The sequence below is a fragment of the Uloborus diversus genome, chromosome 6, assembly GCF_026930045.1.
Source record: "Uloborus diversus isolate 005 chromosome 6, Udiv.v.3.1, whole genome shotgun sequence".
Lineage (NCBI taxonomy): Eukaryota > Metazoa > Arthropoda > Arachnida > Araneae > Uloboridae > Uloborus > Uloborus diversus.
In genome coordinates, this window is record NC_072736.1 from 18,879,892 (window position 1) to 18,906,310 (window position 26,419).

Here is a 26,419-nt window from a genome sequence, read left to right on the forward strand (position 1 = left end):
TTTATGTCTTTTGAGACCGTATAGAATATTTTATCCTGCGCAGTTCATTATCGTTCGGCTGTTAAATTTTAATTGTATTTGTAAAAAATCGTTTGCTTAGCTAAAAAAAAGTAACTAATTGAAAAAGTTGTAGTTACTTGCAGTGATACTATAATTGAAATGGAAACAAGATTTTGAAATTATCTTTCGTGATAATTAGGATTTAAGAATGCATACGCATGCTAAAAAAGTAATTAAAAGGAAAAAAATACTTAATATCAAAACGTGGTATGATTTTTTCTGAAAGAATATTATGCATCATGAGGAAAAAATAGCATAGTTTAATGTCAGCAACCGTTTGTATCACACGAAAAGATGTTTTCTTTGTTAATATTGAATGGGCGCATGAAAATATTTTAAGATTTGGCAAACTTATTTGACGAATAGTTCATCAGTAAGAAGATACATTTCTGTATGTAGGGGTAATGTGGGGAAAACTGAAATAGGAGGGCAAAGTGAAATGGTGAAATATTTACTTTGCTTTTAGCTGAACCCAACTAGTAATATTTTAACCGTGTAGTAACACATGTAGACGTCCAGTAAAGAAAAAATACTCCTGAAAATCAAAGAATATGATAATACAAGCATTTTTCAAAAATTGATACTCGTATTGCAGTATTTTGTTGCAATGAGTTTTGTAGCATGAGTAAAAACTAGAGTAGGAAGTAAAACATCTAGTAGAATTGTATGAAGAACAGATATATAATCTAGCATATCTGCTTCGCTTTTTAAAAGTGTGTTCATAATAAAACCACTTAAAAGCAAAGTGTTGTAAAGGCCAAAGTAAAAAACTTGAAGAAAACTATTACTAATTGTTGGAGACAGTGTCATTCGTTTTAAGGCAAGAGATAGTTACAATAGTCCCCACTGGAGCTGGTATATAGTATGAGTTAGAAATAGCTTACAACGACAGCCTGCATTTCGTTTGAACTTTGAAAGAGTTTTGTTTCAAGTCTTTAGCTCAAACCACTTTTTGGTTTCTTTTTTCAATTTAGCTGTTCCTTTCTACACATGTTTTTTATATGCACTTGTGAAATTAGAAGAAAAGAAACCGTACGTTTTCCTGCATTACTACCATTTACCTCGTTACAAGTCCATTTGGTTTCAAAGTCTGATCATGGATACATCAAATCGAAAACGAAAAAAAAAATTATAATAATTTGAATTTTGACAGCTTGAATTTAAATTTTTTGTGCAATCATGAGTTACGATAGGACCCTACTCGTTGGGTTTCTTGTTTCTAGATGCAGATCCTGTCCCCTGAAATCGACCATAATCAATACCCGACCCTCTCGACTTTATAAAATCCTCATCAGACAAGAATAGCATCCATCACACAATAGACTTCTGCAAGAGTCCCTCCTTCTGAGCACGTGCGTCCATGTCTTCTGGTAAATGAACCTCGAGCATGTCCCTTTTACTGAGCTGTAGTTGGGCGCGTGTGTTGGCTTGTGTGTGCGTGGTAGCTAAACCTTAATATTTTTCAAAAATAATATTAAAAATGAATTTCTAGGGGGCAAATACAGTGCATCTTTATTGCGCAAGTCAATATTGAAAAAAAAAAAGAAAAAAAAAAAGACATACCCTACTGTGTAGGCCTGTGTGTAGTGTACAGGCACGCGAACGCGTGTGGGTAGTAAAAAGGCACGTGAGCGAGTGTGTATAGGCACGTGTGTGTGTGTTTGTGTGTGCGCGCAGAACATGAACGCCATTGCCGAGGAGGAGCAGATTTTGGTGGACAGTGAGCTTGTTCAGGCCCAAGATCGGAGGAGCAACACTTGCAGGGGTCGGTGAAAGGCAGGGTTCACAGAGAACCCGGGTTCAAAAATCAAAGGAACATCACCTTTGGCCGGATGAGGTAAATAAAGAATTCTTTGATTGATATTCAGTAAGTTACTAATTCTCTATTAACTACCAGTTTGTTTGGCACTCTAGGCTTCCTTAGGAGGCTTTCCAACTCCAGCTCATTCACTCCTATGCCGGGCTAATGAGTGTATACAAGCACGAAACTGCAGTCCTCGGCTGGAATTGACTGAGCTGGCGGCGTTTTTTATGTAATTCTTTGATTAGTAAAAAAAAAAAAAAAAAACATGCACTCATAGAAGATTTCAGGAACAAAATACATTTGGTGCTTTTACGAAATTAATAAAGCGCAAAGCTTTTTGCAGTTGATAAGCCATGCATAACCAAATTGATGAACATTGATTAATCAATATTCTTAATACAGACTGCGCTTCTAAAAATTCTATCAACCGCACGTCATGTAAAAGAAGTAAAAGTCTAAAAGTTCGAAGAAATAAATAAAATTCAAGTAACAGATAACACTTAGAATCCAACACGTTCTTTCCTGCTTTACTTTGATCAATTTATTTCTTAAAATAGAACTTTCAGAATTAGCTGCATAGTAACACTATAAACAGAAAAGACATTATTTTTCACCTTTTGTTGATACTTGTTTAGCGTACTTTAAGTGTGTTAAAAAATAATAACTCCGCCCATCTGTTATTGTTTTCTTTATTTTGGAATTTTCACACCCAAACACACGAACCGTTCGTGTTGGATGGGGTCAAAGTACTTTCAGGAACAGAAATTGCAAGTAAGAAATGGATGTAAATTTCAAATATTTCTTTTAAAAATGTGTATGGATGTGAAGTAATAACTAATTTAGAGGCGTGACAAGGATGGGTAAGGTGTTACAATCTTCAGATATCTCTTTACCTGAGATACGTCGCAGTGCAGTTGATGGTCTCTGTATGAGAGATTCGCTCTAATTCACAACCGAAGTAAATGCATCAATTTATTAACTTGTCAGACTGTAAATTTACGTTTTACTGATATTTTCATTACAAAATTATTTCGTAGTTATAAAACTTTATTCAAAAGGTAAGATATGTTATATCGATTGAGAATTATAAACCTGCAAAGAGCGGAATGGTTTTTTAACCAACTTGATATTTTTCTGTGGTACAAAAATTCCGCTGTAACCACATGTCTGAACATAAGCACAAAATTTGTAGTGACATTCTTCAAAGTCTTTATTGGAAGTATTTACACATTAATCACAGACAGATTTTCTGCTACGAATAATATTACACCATTTTTAGTGTTTGCTGAAATCACTGCACTCGTGTCCACTGATAAACGTAATAAGGAAATTTCCCTTGCATGAATCAAGTGCAGCTCTTTAAAGCTGCAGTGTGCCAACTATTACCAGAATTGTGTACTACAAACAAAAATGAAGTACAAAAAATTCTGACTTAGAAAGTTCATAATTCGCAAGAATAAATTTATTGTCTGTCACGTGTCTTTTGCAATTCTGCTTTTAAAACCATCAGTAGATTTTGAGAGAACTTGTATACACACACACACACACACACACACACATATATATATATATATATATATATATATATATATATATTTAGGCCAATTTCCTTTTTGATCCTTTGTAATATCATCAGTTTCATCCTTCGTTTATATATACATGCGTGTTGAAATTTAAAATGGAGAATTTGAATTGTAGAATATTCTCAGTGTTTTGTGTTCATATTTAATTACTAACGTTGTTTATTTAATGTTTATGTAAATTAACCTTGTTCTATTTTTCTAATGCCTTTACTTTTGGTGTGGCAACAGTGTTGTCTAATGTATAAAACTGCCAGTGTTGTGGTAGTCAGCACTTGTTCCCTCATTTTTCCTCACGCGGTGTAAACTAACCATGCTTTTAATTTGTTTTTAATAAATAGTTTTATTGAAGTCTAGTGCTGTCTCTCGACTTTAAATTCAGTAAAATAATGATGAAGTGAGAATTTAGGACATTGAATAAAATGTCCCGTACCTGCAACAAGTTAAATATGTTTAGATTTAACAATGCGCGTGCTCGTGTATGTGTGTACATGTGTCATTCATTGTAAAAATGGTGCATCTCCATATTTTGAAATGCATATTTGTTTGCTAAATGCAACATTATGGCGTAGTAAAATACTTTACAATGAGCTACACTACATTTACAATTAACGGCAGATATGTGTGTGACGTAAAATTGAAGCCTTAATTTTTAGCTGCGTCGTGACAGAAGACATATCGATGACGAAAGAAGAATATTTTTGGGAACGCATCGATGATGTATGCCTCGGGAGCAACCCATTACGACCCTCTTTATTATGAATCTTCATTGTAAATAGCAATCATTACTCTGAGCGCGGCACACTTACCGTAAAGCCTGATGGAACCTTCCGTGGAACCCAAAGAATTCTCGGCGAAGCACTTGTACGTCCCAAAATCACTCTCCTCCAAGTTCTTGATGGCGAGCTTCATGTGTACTTTGTAATTCTTCTCCTTGCTGGAGGTCTCGTATTTGGCGTCATTTATAATCATGTCTCCTGCGTCTTTGGCCCAGTAATTTATGGACGCAGGGTACGCCTCGGTGTGGCAGTCGAGCGTCACATCCTTGGATAGCGGTGCGCCCACTAATTGGTTCGGTATCCACATCACAGGGGGGACTGCGAAGATAATTAGAAATACCTGTAACACAGAATCACTCCCTGGAAGTAATTATAGCCTCAGGAAACGATAAAATAATGAACGGTCTCTCTCTCTCTCGAAAAAAAAATATATCCATCTTTGTTGAATCTACAATGGTAATAATAGTTGAGGCGTTTGATGAAGTTGCTTTTCAGACAGAAAAAGAAGATCGAGACGTGGGTCCAAGTCTCTAATAACAGATTCTCGTTAAATACAAATTAGTTTCGGAACTTTTTAGATGGATGTAATGATATGCTTTTGTGTCGTTGGGTTTCTTTGAAATGTGAGGGAAAAAATGTGACAAATCTTTGAATTCTACTTTTGAAATGATGGATTAATTAATATATTTTTGGAATCATTAGTTGCGTTTTTCTCGCGTAGTTTCTGAAGATGGTTTCGGGACGAGAGGTTAAAACCAAAGTCCAAAGTTGAAAAATTGGAAGCGAACTTTTGGGGAAGAGAAATGGAAGAAAAGAAATTTTTAGATTGCTCTCAGGCTGTTTTGCTTAGTTTCATTTATTGCTAGAAGTTATGACTGAGAGTAGGTCTTATTGGGATTTTTTTTCAAAGCTTTAAAATAGTCTTTTTTGTAGATTAAGTTTTATTCATTTTTCTTCATTTAATAATAAAGCATTTAAAATGGTGTTTAGTAATTTATTCAGTTTGTCAAATGTAATTTTTATTTAAATTTATTGTTTATCTTTATTACAGTTCACCAAAATTTTAATTAATTTTTGCTCTAAGGTACTAAATCTGGTAGCCATTTGTGTAATATTTATTTCTACACAACACTTTTTGCAATACGGGTCTATTCCGGAACATTTTTCATGCGTACTGTAAATTCACGACTGGCCATTAAAATTGCTACACCAAGAAGGATTCCTCAGAATGAAACAAAATTTTGCACACGTGATGGCAGCATTGACACTAGAAAACGATTACAAAATTAAAGCAAAATGATCATTTATTACTGGGAAAATCTCAAATAAATGGAGTTTTAAGTACCCAATTGCGCCACCTCTAGCTGGAACGTAGGAGTCGATACGGTCGAGCATTGAGGTACAGCAGTTTCGTACGATGTCCTACGTCCTCTCGTACCACAATTTCTGTAAACGCGCCACTAATTCAATCAAACTTACACGCTGTCCAAGTTATTGTCTCAAGTGATTCCAGATATGCTCGATTTGTGACAAATCAGTGCATCGCGCAGACCAGAGAAAGTGATGATGTGGAAGGGGAAGTCCCTTGACACCCTTGCTGTGTGTGACCGAGCATTGTCATGTTAAAAAATGGCTCCTTGGAGCCCCGTCGTGAGTGCTAACACATGTGTATGAGTTTGATTGAAGGAGTGGTACGTTTGCAGTAACTGTAGTACGAGATGACGTAGGATATCGTAGGAGACTGCTATGCCTCAATGCCCGATTGTATCAATTTGTGCATCGTACATTCAGGCTACAGGTGACTTAACAGGGTACTTAAACCTCCATTCATTTGAGATTTTTTCAACAATAAATGATCAATTTCCTTTCATTTTTTAATCACTTTCTAATGTCAATTTTGCTATCATATGTGTAAAATTTAGCTTTATTCTGGCAATTTCTTCTTGGTGTAGCAATTTTAATGGCCAGTAGTGTATATATCCTTATTCCTCCCAAAAGGAAAAAAAATGGAATTATTACATCTTAAAGACGTTGATAACTTAGAGTATAATTTTAAAAAATGCATGCACTGAGAAATAAGTAATGTGTGCTGTCCTTCCGACACAATTTAGTACAACATTTGTTTTTGTTTTTTTTTTTTTTTTTTGCTAAGTTCAGCAAGTTCAATCAGCATTCAAAAAGCTTCAATCAGCATTTCAAAAAAATAACTGCGTAATATACCGCGTAAAAAAAGGTCAAGAAGTGAGGAGGGAATTTGGTACTTTTTTGTGGTTCACTAACGTTCCTTTGTGTTGTAACATTTTTATTTATTTATTTCGTATTTTGCGTTATAGATAGCACTGCCTATCCTAGCAAATTGGTGTTAGAATTTTTAAACTGTGGTTATAAATATGGTAACTGTCTTTCTCTTTCAGGTCTACTTTATTATATTAGGTTTATTTAAATCATTATTTTTGTCCTACTACACAACTTTTGCCGTATTTCATCAAGTCATATTTGTTCATATAACCTGGAATTTACAGCTAAGTTATTCGTCAAATGAAGAAAAAGAATTACGAAGTAAGCGCAATTTTGCTTCGTAATAGCTTTCAGTAACTTGGAGCATTATTATTCAATGACTAAATGGGTAAATTTTTGTTGAGACTCCGAAAAAGGAAAGTCCTGTCATAATAATTTTTTATAGGTAGTTAGTATTTAAAATAAATAAATAAAAAAAATATGCGCTTTGCTAATTTGTTTAAAAAATAAAGAAAATTAATTTTTACTTCGAACTGTCATATCGTAGACATTCTTACATAATACATATATTTGAGCTCTTAGGATGAAATAATTGGTTAATTCGCACTTGTGATACATTTTTTCCTTAGCTGTATTTTAACCACAATGTGAAGAGTGTTACGAATCAAAAGGAAAATGTGCCTGCCATTTGTTCTCGTACATAATCTTCTAGATAATTACAAGTCTGACAACTAAATTAAAATAACAACATGCTTAACTACTTCACAGTTTTTGAACATACAAATATCATGGCGAAGTGTTATTTTTTTTGCATAACGAAGTAAACAATTTCACGGACTGTTTTAAAGATACTAGATAAGAACAAGAAGTCATAAAGAAATCGATGTCGCCGTCGGTGGGACTACTGGGAAGATGTTACTACTGGGATTCCAAAATAAACTGAGAGAAAACAGTGCATTCAAGAATGCGGAAAAAAAAACGAAGCAATCTGAATGGAAGAAAAACGCTTTTTGGCTTTTTTTTTCAAATATTATTTCTTTTTAAATGAAAAATTATCGTACAAACTTTGAGCTACAATATTACTAATGTGAAAAGTCAACGTAAATAAATCACAAATTTTGAAGAAAATACTGCATAAAGCTACAGTGCTGGTCAAATTATTAGACTAAAGAATTTTTTTTTTGTTTTTTGTACACTATTTACTTATTTTACTGTTAAAGTACAGTACATACTGTACACTGATTATTACATTATTTTAGCATAATTTAACGTTTGCAGGTGGCAGCACTGTCTGCTTTGTTTATGTTCTTTGTTTATCTACCTACCATCAACATAAGCTCAATCAGCTTAAACAGTTCTTCTTATTAGTGTGTTCTGTTATATTTAAAGTTAGTTTTAGGTAATTAGTGAGTATGTGCATGTGAGTACATATAATAGTGAGCATAAACAAATTTTTACCTCCTTTTTTAAAAAGTTAAAAAATGTTGTAAACTTACTTAGAGACTAAAATGCTCATTAAGAGTCGCTAGAGAACTGCAGCGAGAGAAATGACAGTTCTCGCGACTTTCGGTTGTGTTGGTGAGCTTTTTGCACTGATGAAGAGGCTCCATTGTAGCCTTGAAATAGCTATATGCTGTATTTTCTTCAAAATTTATGCTTTATTTACGTTGGTTTTTCACTTTAATCATTATTTATTTTTGCTTAAATTTGACAACTGTAGATTAACCATTTATTATTAGATGTCGAATAGAAGTTTTAAAAAATGTTAAATTTAATCCGTAATCAAAATCCAACATTAAAGCAATTAACATAACTAACATATGCAATGTACCCATACTCTGGTCATGCTTTCCAAGGACAACCTAAAAGCGGTAACTTACTAATTAGCAACGATTTTAATTTACAAACAAGACCTAATGGTCAAAAACGAGTCATATTTGTTTTCAGCACATAAAATAATAAACTATCTGTTTATTAAAATCGTGTACGACACTTTGTGCTTCGTAGAGGCAGTACAATATTATAATATTGCGGTGTCAGCTTTTCCAATAAAAAGAACTGAACTGAACTGAATTCGAACTTGTTTTAACTGCAACTGTACCCGCATGCATTTGTTTTTTCGCGCGTTCTCTGTTCTCCCACTGCTCGCAGAGAGAATTCGATTCTTATAGCCGTTCCTTAAAATGTATAAGTAAAGTGTATATATATCCCAATTTTTGTAATAAAATGATAAAAAGAATCATCTGCATTCTTGTCACAGCTTACACTTTAAGCAGGTACTTGATTTCAATAAAACACCACACAGTACCTGTAATATCATTAAAATAAACCATATAAATACAAAATTAGTGTTATGTACTCACAATTCACATGGAGCAATATTCTTCTGCTTACTGATGGTGGAACACCATTTGAAGCAATGCATAAGTAAGCACCCATATGCAGCCTGCTCACTCGGGTGATGTTCAGCTGGTTACCGTCAAAGCTTGTTGCTGAAATTAGAACGAAAGAAATAGTTACTGATACTAATCATTACTAATGATAAAGCTGAAAGCCTCTCTGTCTGGATGCCCGGAGGATTTCTGTAGGATGTCTGGATCTCTGTGACGCGCATAGCGCCTAGACCGTTCGGCCGATTTTCATGAAATTTGACCAAAGTTAGTTTGAAGCATTGGGTTGTGCACCTCGAAGCGATTTTTTGAAAATTCAATATGGTTCTTTTTCTATTCCAATTTTAAGAACAAAATTATCATAAGATGGACGAGTAAATTGCGAAATTATCATAACGTGGCACCGTAACATGGGCACAAGCCAATTGGCGAGATACGAAATTATCGTAACGTGGAACTGTAACATGGGTACAAGCCAATTGGCGAGAAAATTCACCACACATTATTTGTAAATATACAGGTGAAGCAAAATACCTTTTAATTTTTCTATTATGGGCAAAGCCGTGCGGGTACCACTAGTTACTATTATAAAAGTGGTGATAAGTTTAGCTCATAGTTTATAACTAAAGAGGCAAAATCAAATATGTTTTCCTTTTTAAGCATATAAGACCCTTCGTAATGTATTTTGATAAATGGAAAAGTTTTTTGAATATGGTCTATTGATAGGAATAAAATTAATATTATTTTCTTAGGGAAAGTATTTTGAACTGAATATCTTGTTAAATTATTAAAAAATCGATGTTAGTCACTGAGGAAAATTGTGATAATGCCCTTTACATTAATTATGTTTGTGTGCTTCAAAGTGTTGTAATTAACTAAAAAATTTAAAATATTTAATACTGTCTGACCACGGATTGTATGGGAAGACAAACATCCGTTTTACAGCCGGAAATGAACAACTCTATTATTTTTTTTAGCGATGTCAGCTTTTGCAGAAGCAGAGTCTCAATCAAATGAGCGGAACACGAGCATCAAATTTTTACTTTTCCCCTTATTCACATAGATTCGTCTTATCTAGACGTTTGAAAATTCCATGCAATCCGTGGTTGGACAGTATATTGATCAAAAAAGTTAAAAATAATAATCAAATCTTAAAACAATGAAATATGTGCGACTCTTCTCAAGTTCTTCAGAGATCAAGTGCCACAATAATATGGAAGTTATTACTATTCGTGCTTGAAAATTATTGTATGTTTTGACACTTAGATAATCTACACAGAAAAAAAAAATATTTTCTTAACCATACTTGACTAGTTTGAGAGTAGTATGCTAAGATAGGTTTCTATCATTTGGAGGAGTTCCTTTCCTCAAGCACTTGTATTGAAAGGTCCAGGTAACTTTTCTTTTCTCGCATACTATTTAAGTAATCTTAAAGTGCTTATTGTTTGAACTTGACCTGAGTTCATGTCCTTTTTTTTTTTTGTTTCAATAATTTTCATCTCCTGCTTTGGTTGAAAGGAATTTGCCAAAAAATGAAATCACAAAATTGTAATCACACTGTAAACAACTCTATATGAATGCTAGGTGGGAAATATATCACCAATTTGGCATGTTCCAAGTTATGAGTTATCCCAAAAGTTGTATTAAAATGTCAAACTCACAAAAAAGAAAACTTATTCGTTCAGAAAAAATCCTTTTTATTGAACTTTTATTGAGATGGTTGCTATGAACCATGTTTGCATCCGTTAATCTTTCTTAGCAGAGAATAAATTAATAAATCTGAGCAACAAACGACAATAATAGTAAAAACAAACAAACAAAGGTTGGTACTAAAAAAATGACACACTGTCAAAAATGAAACGCTCAATTTTAACGATTCGGCAATCCTCGAGCACTATTTCGTTATTTTCGACGATCCTTTCGTCACCGAATCACGTGATATTTGACGAAATCAGAAATCTCAAATTTTTGACGAAATTATTTCGTCCCAATTTCGTCATATTGCAGTGCATTCTGGGAATTTTTGTTTCAGTCTTGTACTTGCTCGTTAAATTATCTTACGGAAATTATCCTACAGGATTCATAAAAAAGGTTAGTATTTAATGAAATTTGTATGTGCAATGTGTCTTCTTTTATGTATTGTTACATTTTTGTTTAGTGTTGTGTTTATTGCTGGATTTAAAACACATTAAAATTGAAAGCGACCTGTTCGATTTGGTTTGGAATTCTGTATAAAGTAACTTTGAGTCACCTCCACGTTAGGCTTAACTAGCGTTATTTTTTATTTGCAAATGAAAATGTGTGTTTGTTGACATTTGTTTCCGAAAACGTACTTCCTTTATTTCGTTAAAAAAATTACAAACATGACTAAAGAATTTGTACGAATTTAAACTTACAAAAAAAAAAAAAAAAAAAAAAACACTCCACCGTAGCTAAACTAACACAGATGATATACAGCGCTTTTATAAATGGCATAGAACTTTGAAGCTTTTAATTTCAACGTGGAATATATTACATGGTTATGTGTTTTCATTCTTCTCCATGAATTTTACAAAAATCATTCTGTTAAACGAAGTGTATTTTTTAGTTTAATAGTTCAAATTTGTTTCATTCCGCATTTTTATTTTCTTAAAAAAATACTATGTACCAATCCCCCAGTAAGTATTGATATTTTTTCTTCTTCCACTCTACATTTAATGTTTTTTTTCAATATAATAATTTATACAGTAGTTCCCAAAAGTGTTCGCAAACTTATCATTTTCAATGAAATATTGCTATACCCATTAGTAAAAATTAATATTTTGGAATGGGTAAACAATATTACAAAACTTCATGAAATATTTAAGTAGCAAAATAAAATTGATTTTTAAGAAATTAATAATCAAAAAGTATCAAGAACTTTATAACACAAAAGTGTTCGTAGAAAATATTTTAAAATAATTGTTTAGCAATCTTTGAATAAAATCGATGAAACTCGAGGAAAAAAAAGCGCTTGATACAATAAAAAATAAATACAAACCGTTTATATCAGCTTTTGGATCCGAAATGATACCGTCTTTTATTTTGTTAAGCTCGTAGACAAGACTTTTAAATGCTTATCCCATGTTGTTTATATAATCTCTTTCCCTGCAGCAGATGTTTCTAGCAATAAGTGCTTATGTTCATTATTTGTGGAGCCTTTCTTTTTTACTTGCATAAAACATGAAGTAAAGTAAATATCAATTTAATACAAATCATTTTAAGATAGAGAAAATATTAATTTCCATAAAGAACTCTATCTTTGTACTTGATATTTCAGCAGAATATTTTCAATATTTTTTAAAAAATTTCCGCAAATTAAAATAAATTATTGAAAGTAGAGTTTTAATGTTTAACCTCGATTTAAAAAGAAAAGATAGTATAGCAGCATGTTTGAAAATTGTAATAACAATAATAAGCATTTTTTGTTTATTTTCCCACTTCATACACTAAATTTATAGGTTTTTCTATGTCAATTTGTGTAACATGATTTGTCATAATTATGAATTTTTCCATTATACATAGTTTCTACAGCTAAAATAAATGCAGCATTAATTTTATTGCCACATTTGCCGCCTGAAGGTATTGTCAACAAAAAGTGAGAAATCCCGGTCTACATTAAATCAGACTAAGAAGCATTTTACAGATGAACTTCCAATAAATCCAAATTTTTTGTTGGAGCTGTGATTTTGCTGGATACAAAGTAAAATGTCTGAAAATTTAACCGAACTTCAATTGAAAAATTGAAAGGATAATGAAAATATATGAAAAATTAAAAGGATAATGAAAATGTATGATAAGAAGTAACAAGCTTTGCTTGTTTGCACCACACTGGTCTCTATTTTCATTATAAATCTTTGGAAAAAAAAATCCATTGATATCAGTCAATTAGTTCTCAAGACACAAAGAAACAAGGAAATGCACTTTGTTATTGGGTTTCCCCTATCTTTGCCAGCTCTTCTCCCTTGGCGTTTTTTTTTATTTACTGCGTGAAAATTGCATATTTTAAAAATCAAATATGCTTAGTTAAAAGGTGATACTCCCTTCGTCTCCGTCCCAAACTAGTAAGTAGAGCTACGTTTGAATATTTTTGTACTAGTGATTGATTCTGATGATTTTATGATTTTGTTCGAATATTTTTTAAAGATTTCAAGGTACTATACTATCAATTAAAAACTTTACTTGGCAAGCATTCCCTCTTAAAATCATTACCAGCTGAGTTAAAAAAACCCGAAGTACACACGCCCTTAAGCTACGCCCCATTTTGTAAGTACTCTACCCCCAGTATAGCAGAAAAATCAGTTTTTTTTCTACTAAATCCCTATCCATCAGCTAGAAGGTAGCTTTATGTAATTATTAGTTAACTTATGAAATGGAGCTTGGCTTCGAGTGTTGGAGCCCTGGGTTTTTGACTCGAATTTGATAATGGTTTAAGGAGGTAAAGCTCGGTAAGTAAATGTTGTTTATTGATAACATAGCACAATAAAATCTCTGAAAAAAGTGCAAATAAAATCATAATCACCAGTTTCAGTACTACTTAATTCATAAGTACTTTATTGGAACTAATTTGAGGGTGTTTTCCCATTTGGTTCAAAAATTTCTCCACTGGGGGCTCTGCCCAACTGACCGGAAACACGATTGACCAATCGGGTGTCTTCCAATTCTACGTAGCGTTTGAAGGGAGGGGCTTAGGTGCTCGGACATTCAAGGCTGTTTTCAAGAGTAAATTTCTAAGCTTAAAAATCTGGCGCCTTAGCTTGGCGCAATTTTTATCACCATTCGGGGTTCAGAGCGTGGGTTGCCATTGAAAAGTTCAAAGTGGTGGAGAAGAGAGCAACTGGGCTAGCACCATTCGGGATTAGGGGGGGGGGGGTCTTTTGAAAAGTTCCACGTGTTGAAACTGGTTGCACGTGCCTATGCAAAATGGGAAAGTTCATTGAGAGCAATCGTCAGGGTAGCAGACAGGAAATAACATTCGACTCAGGCATCCACTTTCAGGGAAAACCGGCGTCTCCAATTAATTTAAAAAACACCCTAGTAGTAAAATATTAATTATTTCTATGGAAAATAATAAACATTTATAGTTTATTTTCAACTGGAAAATTAAGTATAATGACGTTATTAATTATTTCTTCAAACTAAAAAATCAAATGCCAATTTAAATAATAATCCACTTCATTAAAACCGATTAATAATATTTTATTGAAAAAGAGCAAATAATCGCTTTTTTAAAATAGCTAATTTTATCGTTCATTGAATGATTTTTCAGGAACTTGGAAGCTATTTTCTCTAAATTTTTCTGAATAACAGCTGTAATAATTGATAATTAGTTTGTAATAATTGATAATTAGTATTTTGCACATAATCAGTTGTGCATTTAAACAAAATTCAGCGGGTGAGGAAGGAGGGGGGACGTATTTGACGACTTTGCCAACTTCAGAAAACATTCGTGAAGAAAACGGAACACGAAAATCGAAAAAAAAAGAAAAACGGTGTATTTTGGCTATCGGTTAAAATAAAAAATAAATTTAAAAAAAAATCACAGATCAACAATTTTCGCACTTTTGATTTTTTTATAGCTCAAAAAAATGAAAATTCACGACTTGATGTGCAAAAGAATTAACTCGTTTAATGGCTAAATAATGCTGATTCTCGATAAATTGAAGAAACTCTAATTCTAGAATATTATTCAGAAATTAATTTCAGAAACTAACTGAGAGTCTATCTGCCTAAATAAAAATTTTGTTCATCCGCTGTAAAAATAACTCATTCTTGCAATCTGCTTGAAAAAAAGCTGTCAGCATTGAAATCATCATATATTTTGAAAAATATGAAAATTAAATCAGATGCTTTTCAAAGTCACAAGCGAATCGTAGCTTTTTAACTTAAGAAAAAAAAAAAAAAAAAAAAACTCAGATTTTGAAAGATATCGTGAAAACATGTTTTATTTCAGAAATAAACTGATGAATTTAATCGTAAAACTTTCCTCGAAATAGAAAAAAGATCCATGTGCATGAGGGCATACACCCATGGACCTTTACTTATTATGTTATATATTCTCTTTTTAAAACTTTTTTTTAGGATGGATCCAACATCACGGAGATAATTGGAACAAGGACAGACGAAGACTTTTTCATAATTATAATAATATTCTAAATGTTCGTATATTATACATTGATTTCATGTTACACATGTTTGGAAATAAAAATAAAAACTTAGCGGTGAAAAGCAAAGGTATATTTTTATAATTATTTAACAAACATTACATTAAATTAATTTTACCGAAAGATTTATTTCACATCTGCATTTTTTTAAGATTTATATTTTCAAATACCTTTTGCAATTTTGGCAGAGAATTGTTTTCAAAGTATGAAGTATGAAATGCATGCAATAATAAAATTCCTGTATTAAAAAACAGGAATTTTATTATTGCATGCATTTTATAGGGCCAAATAAACATTCTACATACAAGCAAAATTAATAAAACAAATAATTAATTAGAAAAAGAAAAAGGTAAGCTTTTTCTTAAGATTATCTAATTTTATTTTCTGTATCTAATTTTAGAACAAATATGTACTAACTTAAAGTTGTCCAATTTATTGTACTTTTTCTTTGAAATTTGTGGTATAAGTTGGATAAAAATCTTTTTTTTTTCTGGAATTTTTCATGCGATGCAATGAAGAAACTTCTCAGCAATTTTCTCCCGAGCATATATCGATCTAACTGTGCATAAAAGTGGCACATGATTTATTTTTCCAGAACCCAATGTCTGCTGAGGAAGTAGCACTTTTATATTCCCAGTAGGGGCAGGGCGATGTAGGAATTTCAACATCGTGATGCATCGCCGTCCTTACATCGCGATGTAGCGATGTAGTTCAAACAGTTTGAAATATTCTTTCCGCTTTAGGGGCACCCCCCCTCCCCAATTAGAGGAGTTTTCCTTACAAAAATCCAGGCTCTTGTCAGATCTTTTTCTAATTTGGCACATAGGTTCTTTAATCACATGGGGTAGTACCCCATATGAATACTACCCCATGGGAAACTATCCTATGTGGATTTCCAGCATCAAAGGATATCTGGGCCGAATCTGGAAAAGATCCGACGAAAACTGGATTTTAATAAGGAAAACTCCTATGGGGTTTGCCACACATAGCGGGGCGAAAACTACACTATGAGAATGCTGAAACATCAAAAGACAAATGTACCAAATTTGGAACAGATCAGACAAAAACTGGGTTCTTTTAAGACCCCCCCCCCCACACACACACGTGGTTTCCCACTCCATAGCGGGACGAAGACGGGAATTTCCGAGCGTCAAAGGATATCTGTGACAATTTTGGAAAAATCATGATAAAACTGGTTTTTGGTAAGAAAACCCCTCATTTGGTGATTGTCCCCCATAGCGGGGCGAAAACCACCCTATGAGAATTCCTGAGCATCAATGAACGAACCTCTATGCCAAATTTTGGAAAGATCCGACAAAAAATAAATTTTTTTCAAGGAAAACCCCATCGGGGTTGCCCCCCCCCACCCATACATTGACGAAAGCTAACCTCCGTGAATTCCTGAGCATCAAAGAACCTCTATGGCAAATTTAGAAAAGATCGGAAAAAAACTTTTTTTTATATAAGGAGAACCCCCAATGCGGTGTTGCTCCCCCCCCCCATCATGGAGCTTTGAAAACTACCATGTGTGAATTCCCAAGCATCAGAGGACCTCTGTTCCAAATTTGGAAAAGATATGATAAAAACTGTTTTTCTATAAGAACCCCTCCCGTATGGGGGTTGCCCCCCATAGCGGAAAGAAAACCACCCTATCAGAATTCCTGAGCATCAAATAACGAAACTCTGCCAAATTCGGAAAGATCCAACAAAAACTGAATTTTTTGTAGGAAAACAACCATAGGGGTTGCCCTCCCCCCCATAGAAGACCGAAAACTACCCTGCGTGAATCCCCGTGCATCAAAGAGCCTATGTGTCAAATTTTGGAAAAATCCGACAAAAATTGAATTTTTTCAAAGACCCCCCCCCCCCCCATCGCGCCCCCTCCCCTTATAAAGTGATGAAAACTACCCTGCGTGATTCTTGAGCATCTAAGAACCTCTGTGGCAAATTTAAAAAAGATCGGACAAAAACTTTTTCTTAAATACGGAGAACCCCCAATGTGGGGTTGTCTGTCCCCCCCCCCACATAGAGGAACATAAACGACCTTGTGTGAATTTCCGAGCCTCCAATAACGAACCTCTGTGCCAAATTTGGAAAATATCCGACAAAAATTAGATTTTTTGAAGGAAAACCTCCATTATAAGGGGGGGGGTGATTAGATATCATGGGGAGTTTAATCTGCAATGATTTGTTTTACCATTTTTAAGAAGTTGTTTGTTTGCATTTTTACATAAATAAAAATTCGCTTGACATATTTTATGTGCCTCTTTTTTAAAACAATTACTTGTCTTTTTTTTGATGGGGGGGGGGGGCTGCAGGCCCGTTGTTTCAATTTTTTCCCAAATATGACAAAGAGTCTGTACTCAATAAAAATTTTACAGAAAACGAACAAAAACAACGGCCAGTCATGTATAAAAACATGAATGTTCAAAAATCAAGACGGGAGGGGGGGTCAATTGACCCCCTGACCTCGTAAATGACGGGCCTGTGAAAGTGACTATACGTAATAAAGTGGGAAACTACGGTGGTAAGATTCTGAAGTTAGGATTTGATCACACTCACACGAATCTTATAAAATACAGTCGAACCTCGTTATAACGAACTCAAAGGGACCATTAAAATCGATTATTATAAAAAGTTGGTTCGCTTTATCCAAAAAAACAATAAACAATAAGACAAAGATTGCAAAAAAGTTCATTTCAGCAGTTATTTGTTTTAAGCGTGTTCGAATTAACGAGGTTCGACTGTATTCTCAAAAAAAAAAAAAAAATAATGTGCTCAAAGGAAAAAAAAAAGGAAATAAATTTTCTTAAAAATTTACGAAATTAACGTCTTCATATATGACGAAATTAATTTGACGAAACTAATGCTCTCAAATCTACGAAAATGATTGTTAATTTGACAAAACTAGAATGAAGAAATATTTCGTTACATTTGACGAAATTCGCATCCTCAAACCACTAACAAAAGCAGTTTCTTCAATTTGACGAAATGTTCGCTCGGAGCATATCCCTGGAAGTGGTTTCGTCAAAAACGAAGAAAATTTCGTCAAATTTGAAAGTCCATTTCTGAGAGTGCAGCTGGGTTAAAAATAAAATTTATTTTTAGCAATCAGTGCTGCAATAAACCTATGCGATGATTGGGATAGTTAGTGCCACACTACGGCAGATGCATTAATTAGAATGGTGACTATATGTAAAGAAGTAACTGGATGATACATTCGAGAGAATATTCCAAATAAAAGTCTTTATTTCCACTGTAGTTCTCATGCGTTAACCGATCGAACCTTGTAAAAAAAACATTCCTCGTTCAAACACGTACACATTCTTTTTTTTTTTGCACAATAAATAACCATTTTAAAAATTGAAATGCAAGCCATGTTTGAAATGTTTTGATAAATTTCTATCGAGAAAGATTTTTAGATACCGAATTCCCGATTAACGGGATAATTGTCTTCCCTCTCCAAGATATGTTAAAGAGACGGAACCTTTCCGTTTTTTTTTTGTAATATATGGGGCTCTCAAGATATAATTGCGTGTATTTGGTAGTCAGTGGCATTAGTTTTTTCCCTCTGCAACCTGTTTTAATCACCTTTTTAATGTTTACGACGAATTGAAGTATTAGTAATTAAGGATTACTAGGCTTAAAACATTGTTATTTATTTATTTATTATTATTTTTTGGAAACTTTCTTTCTTCTATGTTTGGTTTACTTTGTTTAGTAGTTGATTACTTCAGGTTTTAGAAGTTATAGTTTAGAAAACTAAGCTATATTTTATTTATTTTTTTTAACATTTTCATAGCAGATTTGAAAATAACCTATTAAATCGGAACTAATTAAAGGTTATACCACAATATACAAAAAAAAAAAAAAAAAAAAAAAAAAAAAAAACCTCAAAGAATAAATTATATATGCTGCAAGAAATGTGTAAAGTTGTAATATTATTATGCATTTGTACATGAAAAAACATTGTGGCACATTTTAAAAAATTGCAATAAATAAAATCATTTATTAGTGTAAAATATCGCATTATTTTTTCATCTATCGATTTTAACAAAATCCTCGTCAATAATATTTTCAAAAAAAAAAAAAAAAAAAGCAACGTAAATAAAGTTTTATAGTTAAAAAAAAAAAAATCCAACTAAAAGGGGATGGGTTAGTTATCGTTATAATGTCCTCAAAAGAAAAATAACTTGGCTTAATGATTTGAATTCAGAAAAGTGTCTTAGATTCCATTTAGAGCAGTGGTTCTCAACATTTTTCTCGTCGCGACCCCCTTTTCACCAACCAAACAACCAGCTACCCCCTATGTGTCCTCCATAAATATATATATATATATATATATATATATATATATATATATATATATATATATATATATATATATATATATATATATATATGTGTGTGTGTGTGTGTGTGTGTGCGTACACGCAGACATTCCGCGTATTTTACATAGTAACTCATGGTGCTTGAGATATTTTGTTTATGCTGATTTTTTTTTTTAAATTTTTCTAGTGAGTACAGAAATGAAACAAAGAAAGTTTTTATCATTTTAAACATACATTTCGACACTTTTAAAATTATTGCGTCTTAACAGTGGCGAATTCAGGGTTTTGTTCTCGGAGGAGCTGAGGTCACAAAAATTTTATATAGTCTTTGTATCTCCCACTTTCATTGAAGTGAATGAAGGCATTTTTTTCTTATTTTAATTAAGGCCGTCAGATTTTAGCTTGGTTGTCATTACTAACATAAGAGCAATCAAATTAAGATAATTGCGTAATTGTAGTTCAAAAAATGCAGTTTACAAAATCTCTGGTGATGTTCGGGAGATAAGATGTTAAAGGAATTTTTTGAACGGTTCAAGCTAGAAGACTCATAAAAATGAAAATAAAAAAATGGAGTTTTAGGTGATTTCAACGATAGGGGGGGAGGGGGAATGGGGGGATCAGTAGGCTCTCGAATTTTTAGAAAGTGAAAATTATATATACTAATAAGCTCAGTTGTAGACCATATTTGTTGAAATTAAGGGAAGAAAAGGGTTTCGGGCGACCTTTCCGCGGATTTTTGTTTAAATTTTAGGATTAAAAAATTCAATTATAGGCCATCTTTCTAAACGTTTGAAAGAGGTTATGATTCGGAGCTTCTCCCACGAAACTTTTTCGGAATTGAAGTTTCAAAAACAAAATTTTAGACAAGTTAACAGTGATAGAAAGGGGGGAGAGAAGGGGAGGATTGGGGGTACTCTCAAAGAAATTTTTCAAAACTTAAGTCCACAAAACAAAATAGCAGTTATCTTTAATAACGAAGAGAAAATGTTCGGGAACTCTCATCGGGTTTTTTTGGATCCTAAAAACAAATTTTTATTCTACCTTTAACTATGTGAAGGGGGACAGTAGGAACTCCTATGGATTTTTTCCCCCGAAGTTATGAGTAAAATCTTAGAAACTCGTTTCTCCGCGATTTTTGATGAAGTTTAGGGATATAGGATGGGGATCGGGACTCTTTTCCGAAATATTTCCAAAATTAAGTCCTAAAAACGCAACTACAGGACATCATTCAGGATCAAAGTTAGGGGTTTAGTAAATCTCTCACAGAAGTTATTTGAAATTGAAGTTCCAAAAAGAAAATTTTAGACTATTTTGGATGATGTTGGAGTTGAATTCGGTACTCTTTCGCGGAAAGATGTAGATATTGAAATTCCTAAATAAATGTTTTCGATAATCTTAGACTACATTGGGGGATCAGGTACTCTAGCTCGAGAGAGGGAAAAGGGGGGGGGGATTGCTACAGCCCGATTGCCCTACTTCCGGATTTGCCACTTTTATCAAATATTGATGCTACCTTATTTTTTCCCCTGCGTATGTTAATTTTTAAACAATACAATGATACATTTTTTAATGCAAGAATAATGTCGTGACCCCCTTGGGGGTCGCGAAGCATTTCTTAGGGGGGTCGCGTCCCACAGGTTGAGAACCTCCGATTTAGAGGACCTACGATTCTAGTTCTGAGAAACTAAGAAGCTCTAAAAAGAGGTCATCTTACGCAGTTTACTTGTTCTTTTGATTGGTATCAAATGTTTAAATGTTCTAGTTAATAAAGTATGTATTTTAATAGTAGTCCTATAAAAATGAGACCAGTTTAAAAAAAAAAAAACATTTCGAAAATTCTTAATTTTTCTGTGCATAGTATTTCTCGTATTTACTGGCGTTTTGAAGGAGGTGGATACTAAGCATACAGTTGGGGCAAACCTAACCTGGCAGCATTGGGAAGGCTACGCAGATCCTAATTACAACCTTACGACACTGCCAGATTAGGTTTGCCCCAGGTACAATTGGTTATTTCAAAGAACAGCGACTCGTTATCTGTTAATCACAAAGTGGATAATGGGAGCTTACGGAAAATACGTAATAGTTGGATCAACAAGACAAAGTTGAAAGGGCATACATTTAATATTTATAACTATTTAAAAATTTCAACAAAATTACGTTTTCTTTCTTTCTTTCTTTTTTTTCTTTTTGAGCAATCACGATTGCTTATTGCTTATATTTGACAGTCCTTGATGTCCAGTTCCTTTTTCAGAATGGACCAGGGGCCTCTGCAGCTTCGTCGTCCAGCGGAGGACGGAGCTGCTCCTCTGGCCCTACCCTCCACTAGCAGCACTGTCCACCGGAATCTCCTCCTCCTAAGCGGTGGCGTCCATGTCCCGCATACACACACTCCTACATACACACACGTCTACACACAAACAAGTACTTACACACATACACGTAACCGCCCAGGAGGAGGGGCAGGCTTGGGAGGACAAGAGCCGTTTCTAGAAACAATAGCCTCCAATGAGTAGGGTCCTGTCGCAACTCGTGATTGCGAAAAACATAATTCGAATTCAAAGTGTCAGAATTCAAATTAGATTTATATATATACACACACATGTATATGGATGCCTCAGTTGCCAAATCGCTTAATTCTACTTTTTTTTTTACACTTAAGACATGTTAAAAACGTACCGAGCAGTTTTTTTCCGTGCCACGTTCCAAGAGGAATGGGTTGATTGTCTTCCCTCCTCCATGATATGCTAGGAGTTGGATATCCTTTTGCTTTGCATATCAGAGACACGTTAGTCCCTTCTCTTGCAGTGATGTCTGTGCTGCTCTCGTTCATGATGATATCCGGCGGAACTGAAAAAGAAGTAAATCGCATTAAAAAAATCTTCAAATTTGTTTTCGAGAAATTAAAATTTTTCATAATCCTGAATTGCGGCCAGATGTTCCCTCTATGTTTCTGAAAGTTGCAATGTTACACAATTTCAGTTTACTTCGTTTTTAGCATCATATTCCTCATACAAATGATAGCCAATGATCGAGTAACCCAATAGATTCAACGGCATGATATTATGTTTTGGTAATGTTTAACATGCAGGAAAAGGCTTTATTGTGGCAAGGCTGAACTCGATCCGGTAACTTAACTGTTTTACTGGTAAAACAGTGTCATTTCAGGTGCATGAAGAAACGAAAAAAAGATCAACAATGAACGCTACCTACTGGAGTTCAAGGTTAATCCACTGGTGTGAGGGTTAGTTTCAACTATGAAAATATCACCAAATAGGCAATGGCTTCGTTCAAATATAGAAGCACTTTTCACCCGTCATACCTTGATGCGCGATTTTATAGTATTAAAATAAACATAAGTTTATATTTTTAGTAAGTTACCGCCCGTAAGTTGTTTTGAAATGCCAGAGCTAAGGCAGAAATACATGAAATACAGTTCCAGCTGAAAAAAACTTTTCAGTTTATTTGACGATATTGAAAGAACGAAATAACATGTAAATCAAATCTTCCAAATGCAGAGCTTCGCAATATGAAAGCCTATTCATACTTATGAAAATGTGATGTTCATTTCTTCAACAAAAGTGTTTCATTTAATTTATTTGTGTGGGAAAGAATAATTTTAACATGATTTTTCACTAATTTACTGCACTTAAATAAATAATTCCAACCGTTATGTGTACTTGTGAAAAATATATAACCGCAAAATTTTAATTTAAAAATCTGGGTTTGTTTATTAAAAAGCATATATAACCATTGACAGAAGGAGTTGGCAAAACTCCAACCAGACTGCAATGAGCTCTATCGATAAACCTCAGATAATATAAAATATTAGAAATTTCTTTTTTGTTTTAAATTGCAGAGAAAATCATAAATCGCAAGAATAGTAGCATTTTGCAGATTGCGCTTGAATTGCAGTATATATTACAGAAATCTCTAAATAATATTTAAAAGCGAAGTCCAAAGCTCAAGTTCTTGAAAAATGGAAATTAGAATATGTTATGATTAAATTCATGAGAAATGCAAGGCTCAGTTGTAATGATGGCCAAAATTTTAAACTGTAAATCACTGACTACAAATGCTAGACTTAGATGCGTAAAAAGAACTGAGCTTGACAAGCTTTAAGTCAATTATTTCGCACTATTTGTTTTGAAAAGGCGGGTATTTACGAAGACTTGTCACAATATGCGCTTACAATGGCTAAATTGTCTTTGTTTTATTATAATTCCCCGTTTGTTAGCACCGAGACTTGTATTTTCCGTTTTCGATTAAGTGTGCAATGACTTATGAATGTTTGTTCGCGATTTATGTGCATTAGGCAGCTTTCAGTTAAATATATATTAGCGCACGTGTAAAACATAATGCTGTAACGTAGGAAGCGGCTAACCTGATCTTAATACTTAAAGTCATTCGAGCAACTAATCATTCATTATGCTAACTAAAATATTATCTTTCTAATTGAAGCATCTGTTAATTTTTTTGTACCACCCGTTACATTTATATTTGCAACTAATTTGCTATTAATAGATTTTTCAATCGTTTTTAACCATGTGATTTCAACAGGAATCGGTGAACGGTCTTTCTGAAAGCATAGTTGAGGCAACCAGAAGCTAAGGGATGGAAGTGCCAAAATTAAAAGTTTCGAGATAACAAGGGAGAGGTAGTAGAATCTCTTCTGTTTCGGGGCAAGATACATAACTAGTATCCCAGATAAGTGCTGATATACAGCCAGAGTTAGAAAATAAAATCAATGAAAGCCTAACAAAGATATGAAAAACAAATGCAGTTTTACCAAGCTAAAAATTCCACTTACAATTCTTTGTTTCTCACTTCCACAATTGTAATTTGAGAAACGTCGATCTACATCTCAAAGCAGTTGACATTTCATAAAACAACTTTACTACTTTTATGTGAAACCCTTACAAAAACCCTAAAGGAAAAAAACGAGAAAGGAAACACAACTGAAGTTCTATAAGGTTATGGTGGTACCAACCTCACTATACGGCTCTGAAACATGAACTTTGAACAGTCAAGAAACTAGTAGAATTCAAGCAGCAGAGATGAAGTATTTGCGATCACTGAAGAACTGCACTATCCTAGACAAAATACAGAATGAATCTATTCGAAGGGAATTACAGATATTCAGCCTCTATAAAAAAATTATGGAATATCGTAGCGATTGGAAAAACCATGTTCGACGTATGACACGAGGGAGACTTCCAAGAGCTGCCTTTTATTACAGACCAAGGGGCAACCGAGACCGTGGTAGGCCCAGGAAGCTGTGGGCGACCAAGAAGCCGGAACAGGCTATATGCCTAATCCTTGTAGAAGATGATGATGACTTTACTATTTATGTAGTTATTAAATATTCACTTATATTTAGTAGGATCTGGTGGGGGAAAGTGGTCAATGGGATAAAGTCGTCATTAGTCAAATAAATAACTATATATTCGAAATAAATGAAAAAATGAGGGTAAATTGTTTATTTTAGATTTTAACAGTCAAGAACTATGTTCTAGTTTCAAAATTTTGAAACTGGCAGTATTTTATTTCATGAAGAAATTAGTTTTGTGTGTCTGAAACATTTAAAAATCTGAACACATTTTATAACTTCTTTGTAAAGTTTCGTTTGTTAAAATTTGTAGCAGATGGGTTGTGCAGGCAGTTTCCCGGATGTCTCTAAAACACGTCTGCATAAGTAGCTAAGCAGGATTCATTTTATATAATTTTTTAGTACAACTTAAGTAAGATGAGGTAGAAGGTCATTGGTAAAACCTAACATATGTCCTTCATCTAAAAGCATTTAATATTCTCTTATAAAACATAATATTAGTTAAATATTAAGTTTACTAACAATTTATTGTTTTTAAGGTAAACTGAATAAAATACAACTGTTTCAATTTGAGACAGCATATATTTTGAATTAAAGCAAGATTGTAATCCTTTAATATTTTTTAAAAAATATTGATTTTTTTCCCCTTTAACTACAGCTTTCAATTTACTCTGTTAGAACAATTTATGCCAACCCCTTCCCCTTTCCAAAAACACTATATGTCAAACATAAGTAAAAATTAGAAACTTAGAACTAGAAGTGTTTGGTATACATTGAATAAATAGATAAAGCTTGATCATATCTTTCCCTTTTGTTTTGTAATAAGTAATATTTTTTCGGATTTCTGCTCGAGTGTATGTTTTTCTTATTATGTAATTTAGGTAGTTTAGACATTATTCAAAAGTTATCTTCTATATAGTCCAAAAGAAATGAAACATTGCAAATTATCACACCTTTTCTGATGATATTGATGAAATCCAGGAATGAAATATGATTAAAATTCTTGGTGAACAAACTTCTGGACATAGTTGACGATAAAAAAAATCATTTTAATAAAGTTAATTTCTTCGAACGAACCAAGTGTGTTGAGCATTAAAAAAATTAGTTATTTGTGATGGTTTTAGATCAATGTTTTAACCAATGATCACTTTACCCCACCCCAAGTCACTAACACACATGAAAAAGAAAATGCCATTGAGCTATTGAAATATTTTTTTTTCTTTCTAAAACTCACTGCAGCATGTTCTTTATTAATGCAATGTAAAATAACGACAAAAAAAGTTTTAAAAGAAATTCCCGTATTTATCATTTATCTAAATTGAAAAACCTGCATTTTATGACCACTTTACCCCATCAGTGCCATTATATTTTCATTAAGTGAGCTTAATTACACTTTTGTTATGAATTTTCATGTAGCATTAATTTTGTAGTCATTAATAAAAAAACGTAGTCACTTATTGGGTACCAAAGGGTTTATCTACAGTATATTCACTTTTTTTAAAAGATAAACATTCATCATTAAGATAATTTTTTTTTTTTATTATTTCTCTTTCAAAACTTTTATACTAATTTGAATTCAATAGCATGAAAAATGTTTAACTTCAGCTGTGAGTTCAGCTATTGTCCAACAAAGTTTAATGTAAAACACACTTTGGTTGAAATCAAGGAATAATTGAAACCTCTTGTAACAGGTTTTCGCAAAACCATAATTAAAACTTTAACGGCATAT

At 33.2% G+C, this 26,419-nt stretch overlaps 1 protein-coding gene across 1 annotated transcript in view; it reads right to left on the reverse strand.

Annotated features, from left to right (window-relative positions):
• Window positions 1-26,419, reverse strand: part of LOC129224253 (lachesin-like) — a 108,173-nt gene that overhangs the window by 14,313 nt on the left and 67,441 nt on the right. Inside the window, exons 4-6 of the mRNA XM_054858679.1 lie at window positions 22,041-22,211; window positions 8,825-8,953; window positions 4,254-4,541 (exon numbers count right to left, since the gene is read on the reverse strand). Of these exons, the coding sequence (XP_054714654.1) occupies window positions 4,254-4,541; window positions 8,825-8,953; window positions 22,041-22,211 (588 nt within the window). The remainder of the gene's footprint in view (window positions 1-4,253; window positions 4,542-8,824; window positions 8,954-22,040; window positions 22,212-26,419) is intronic.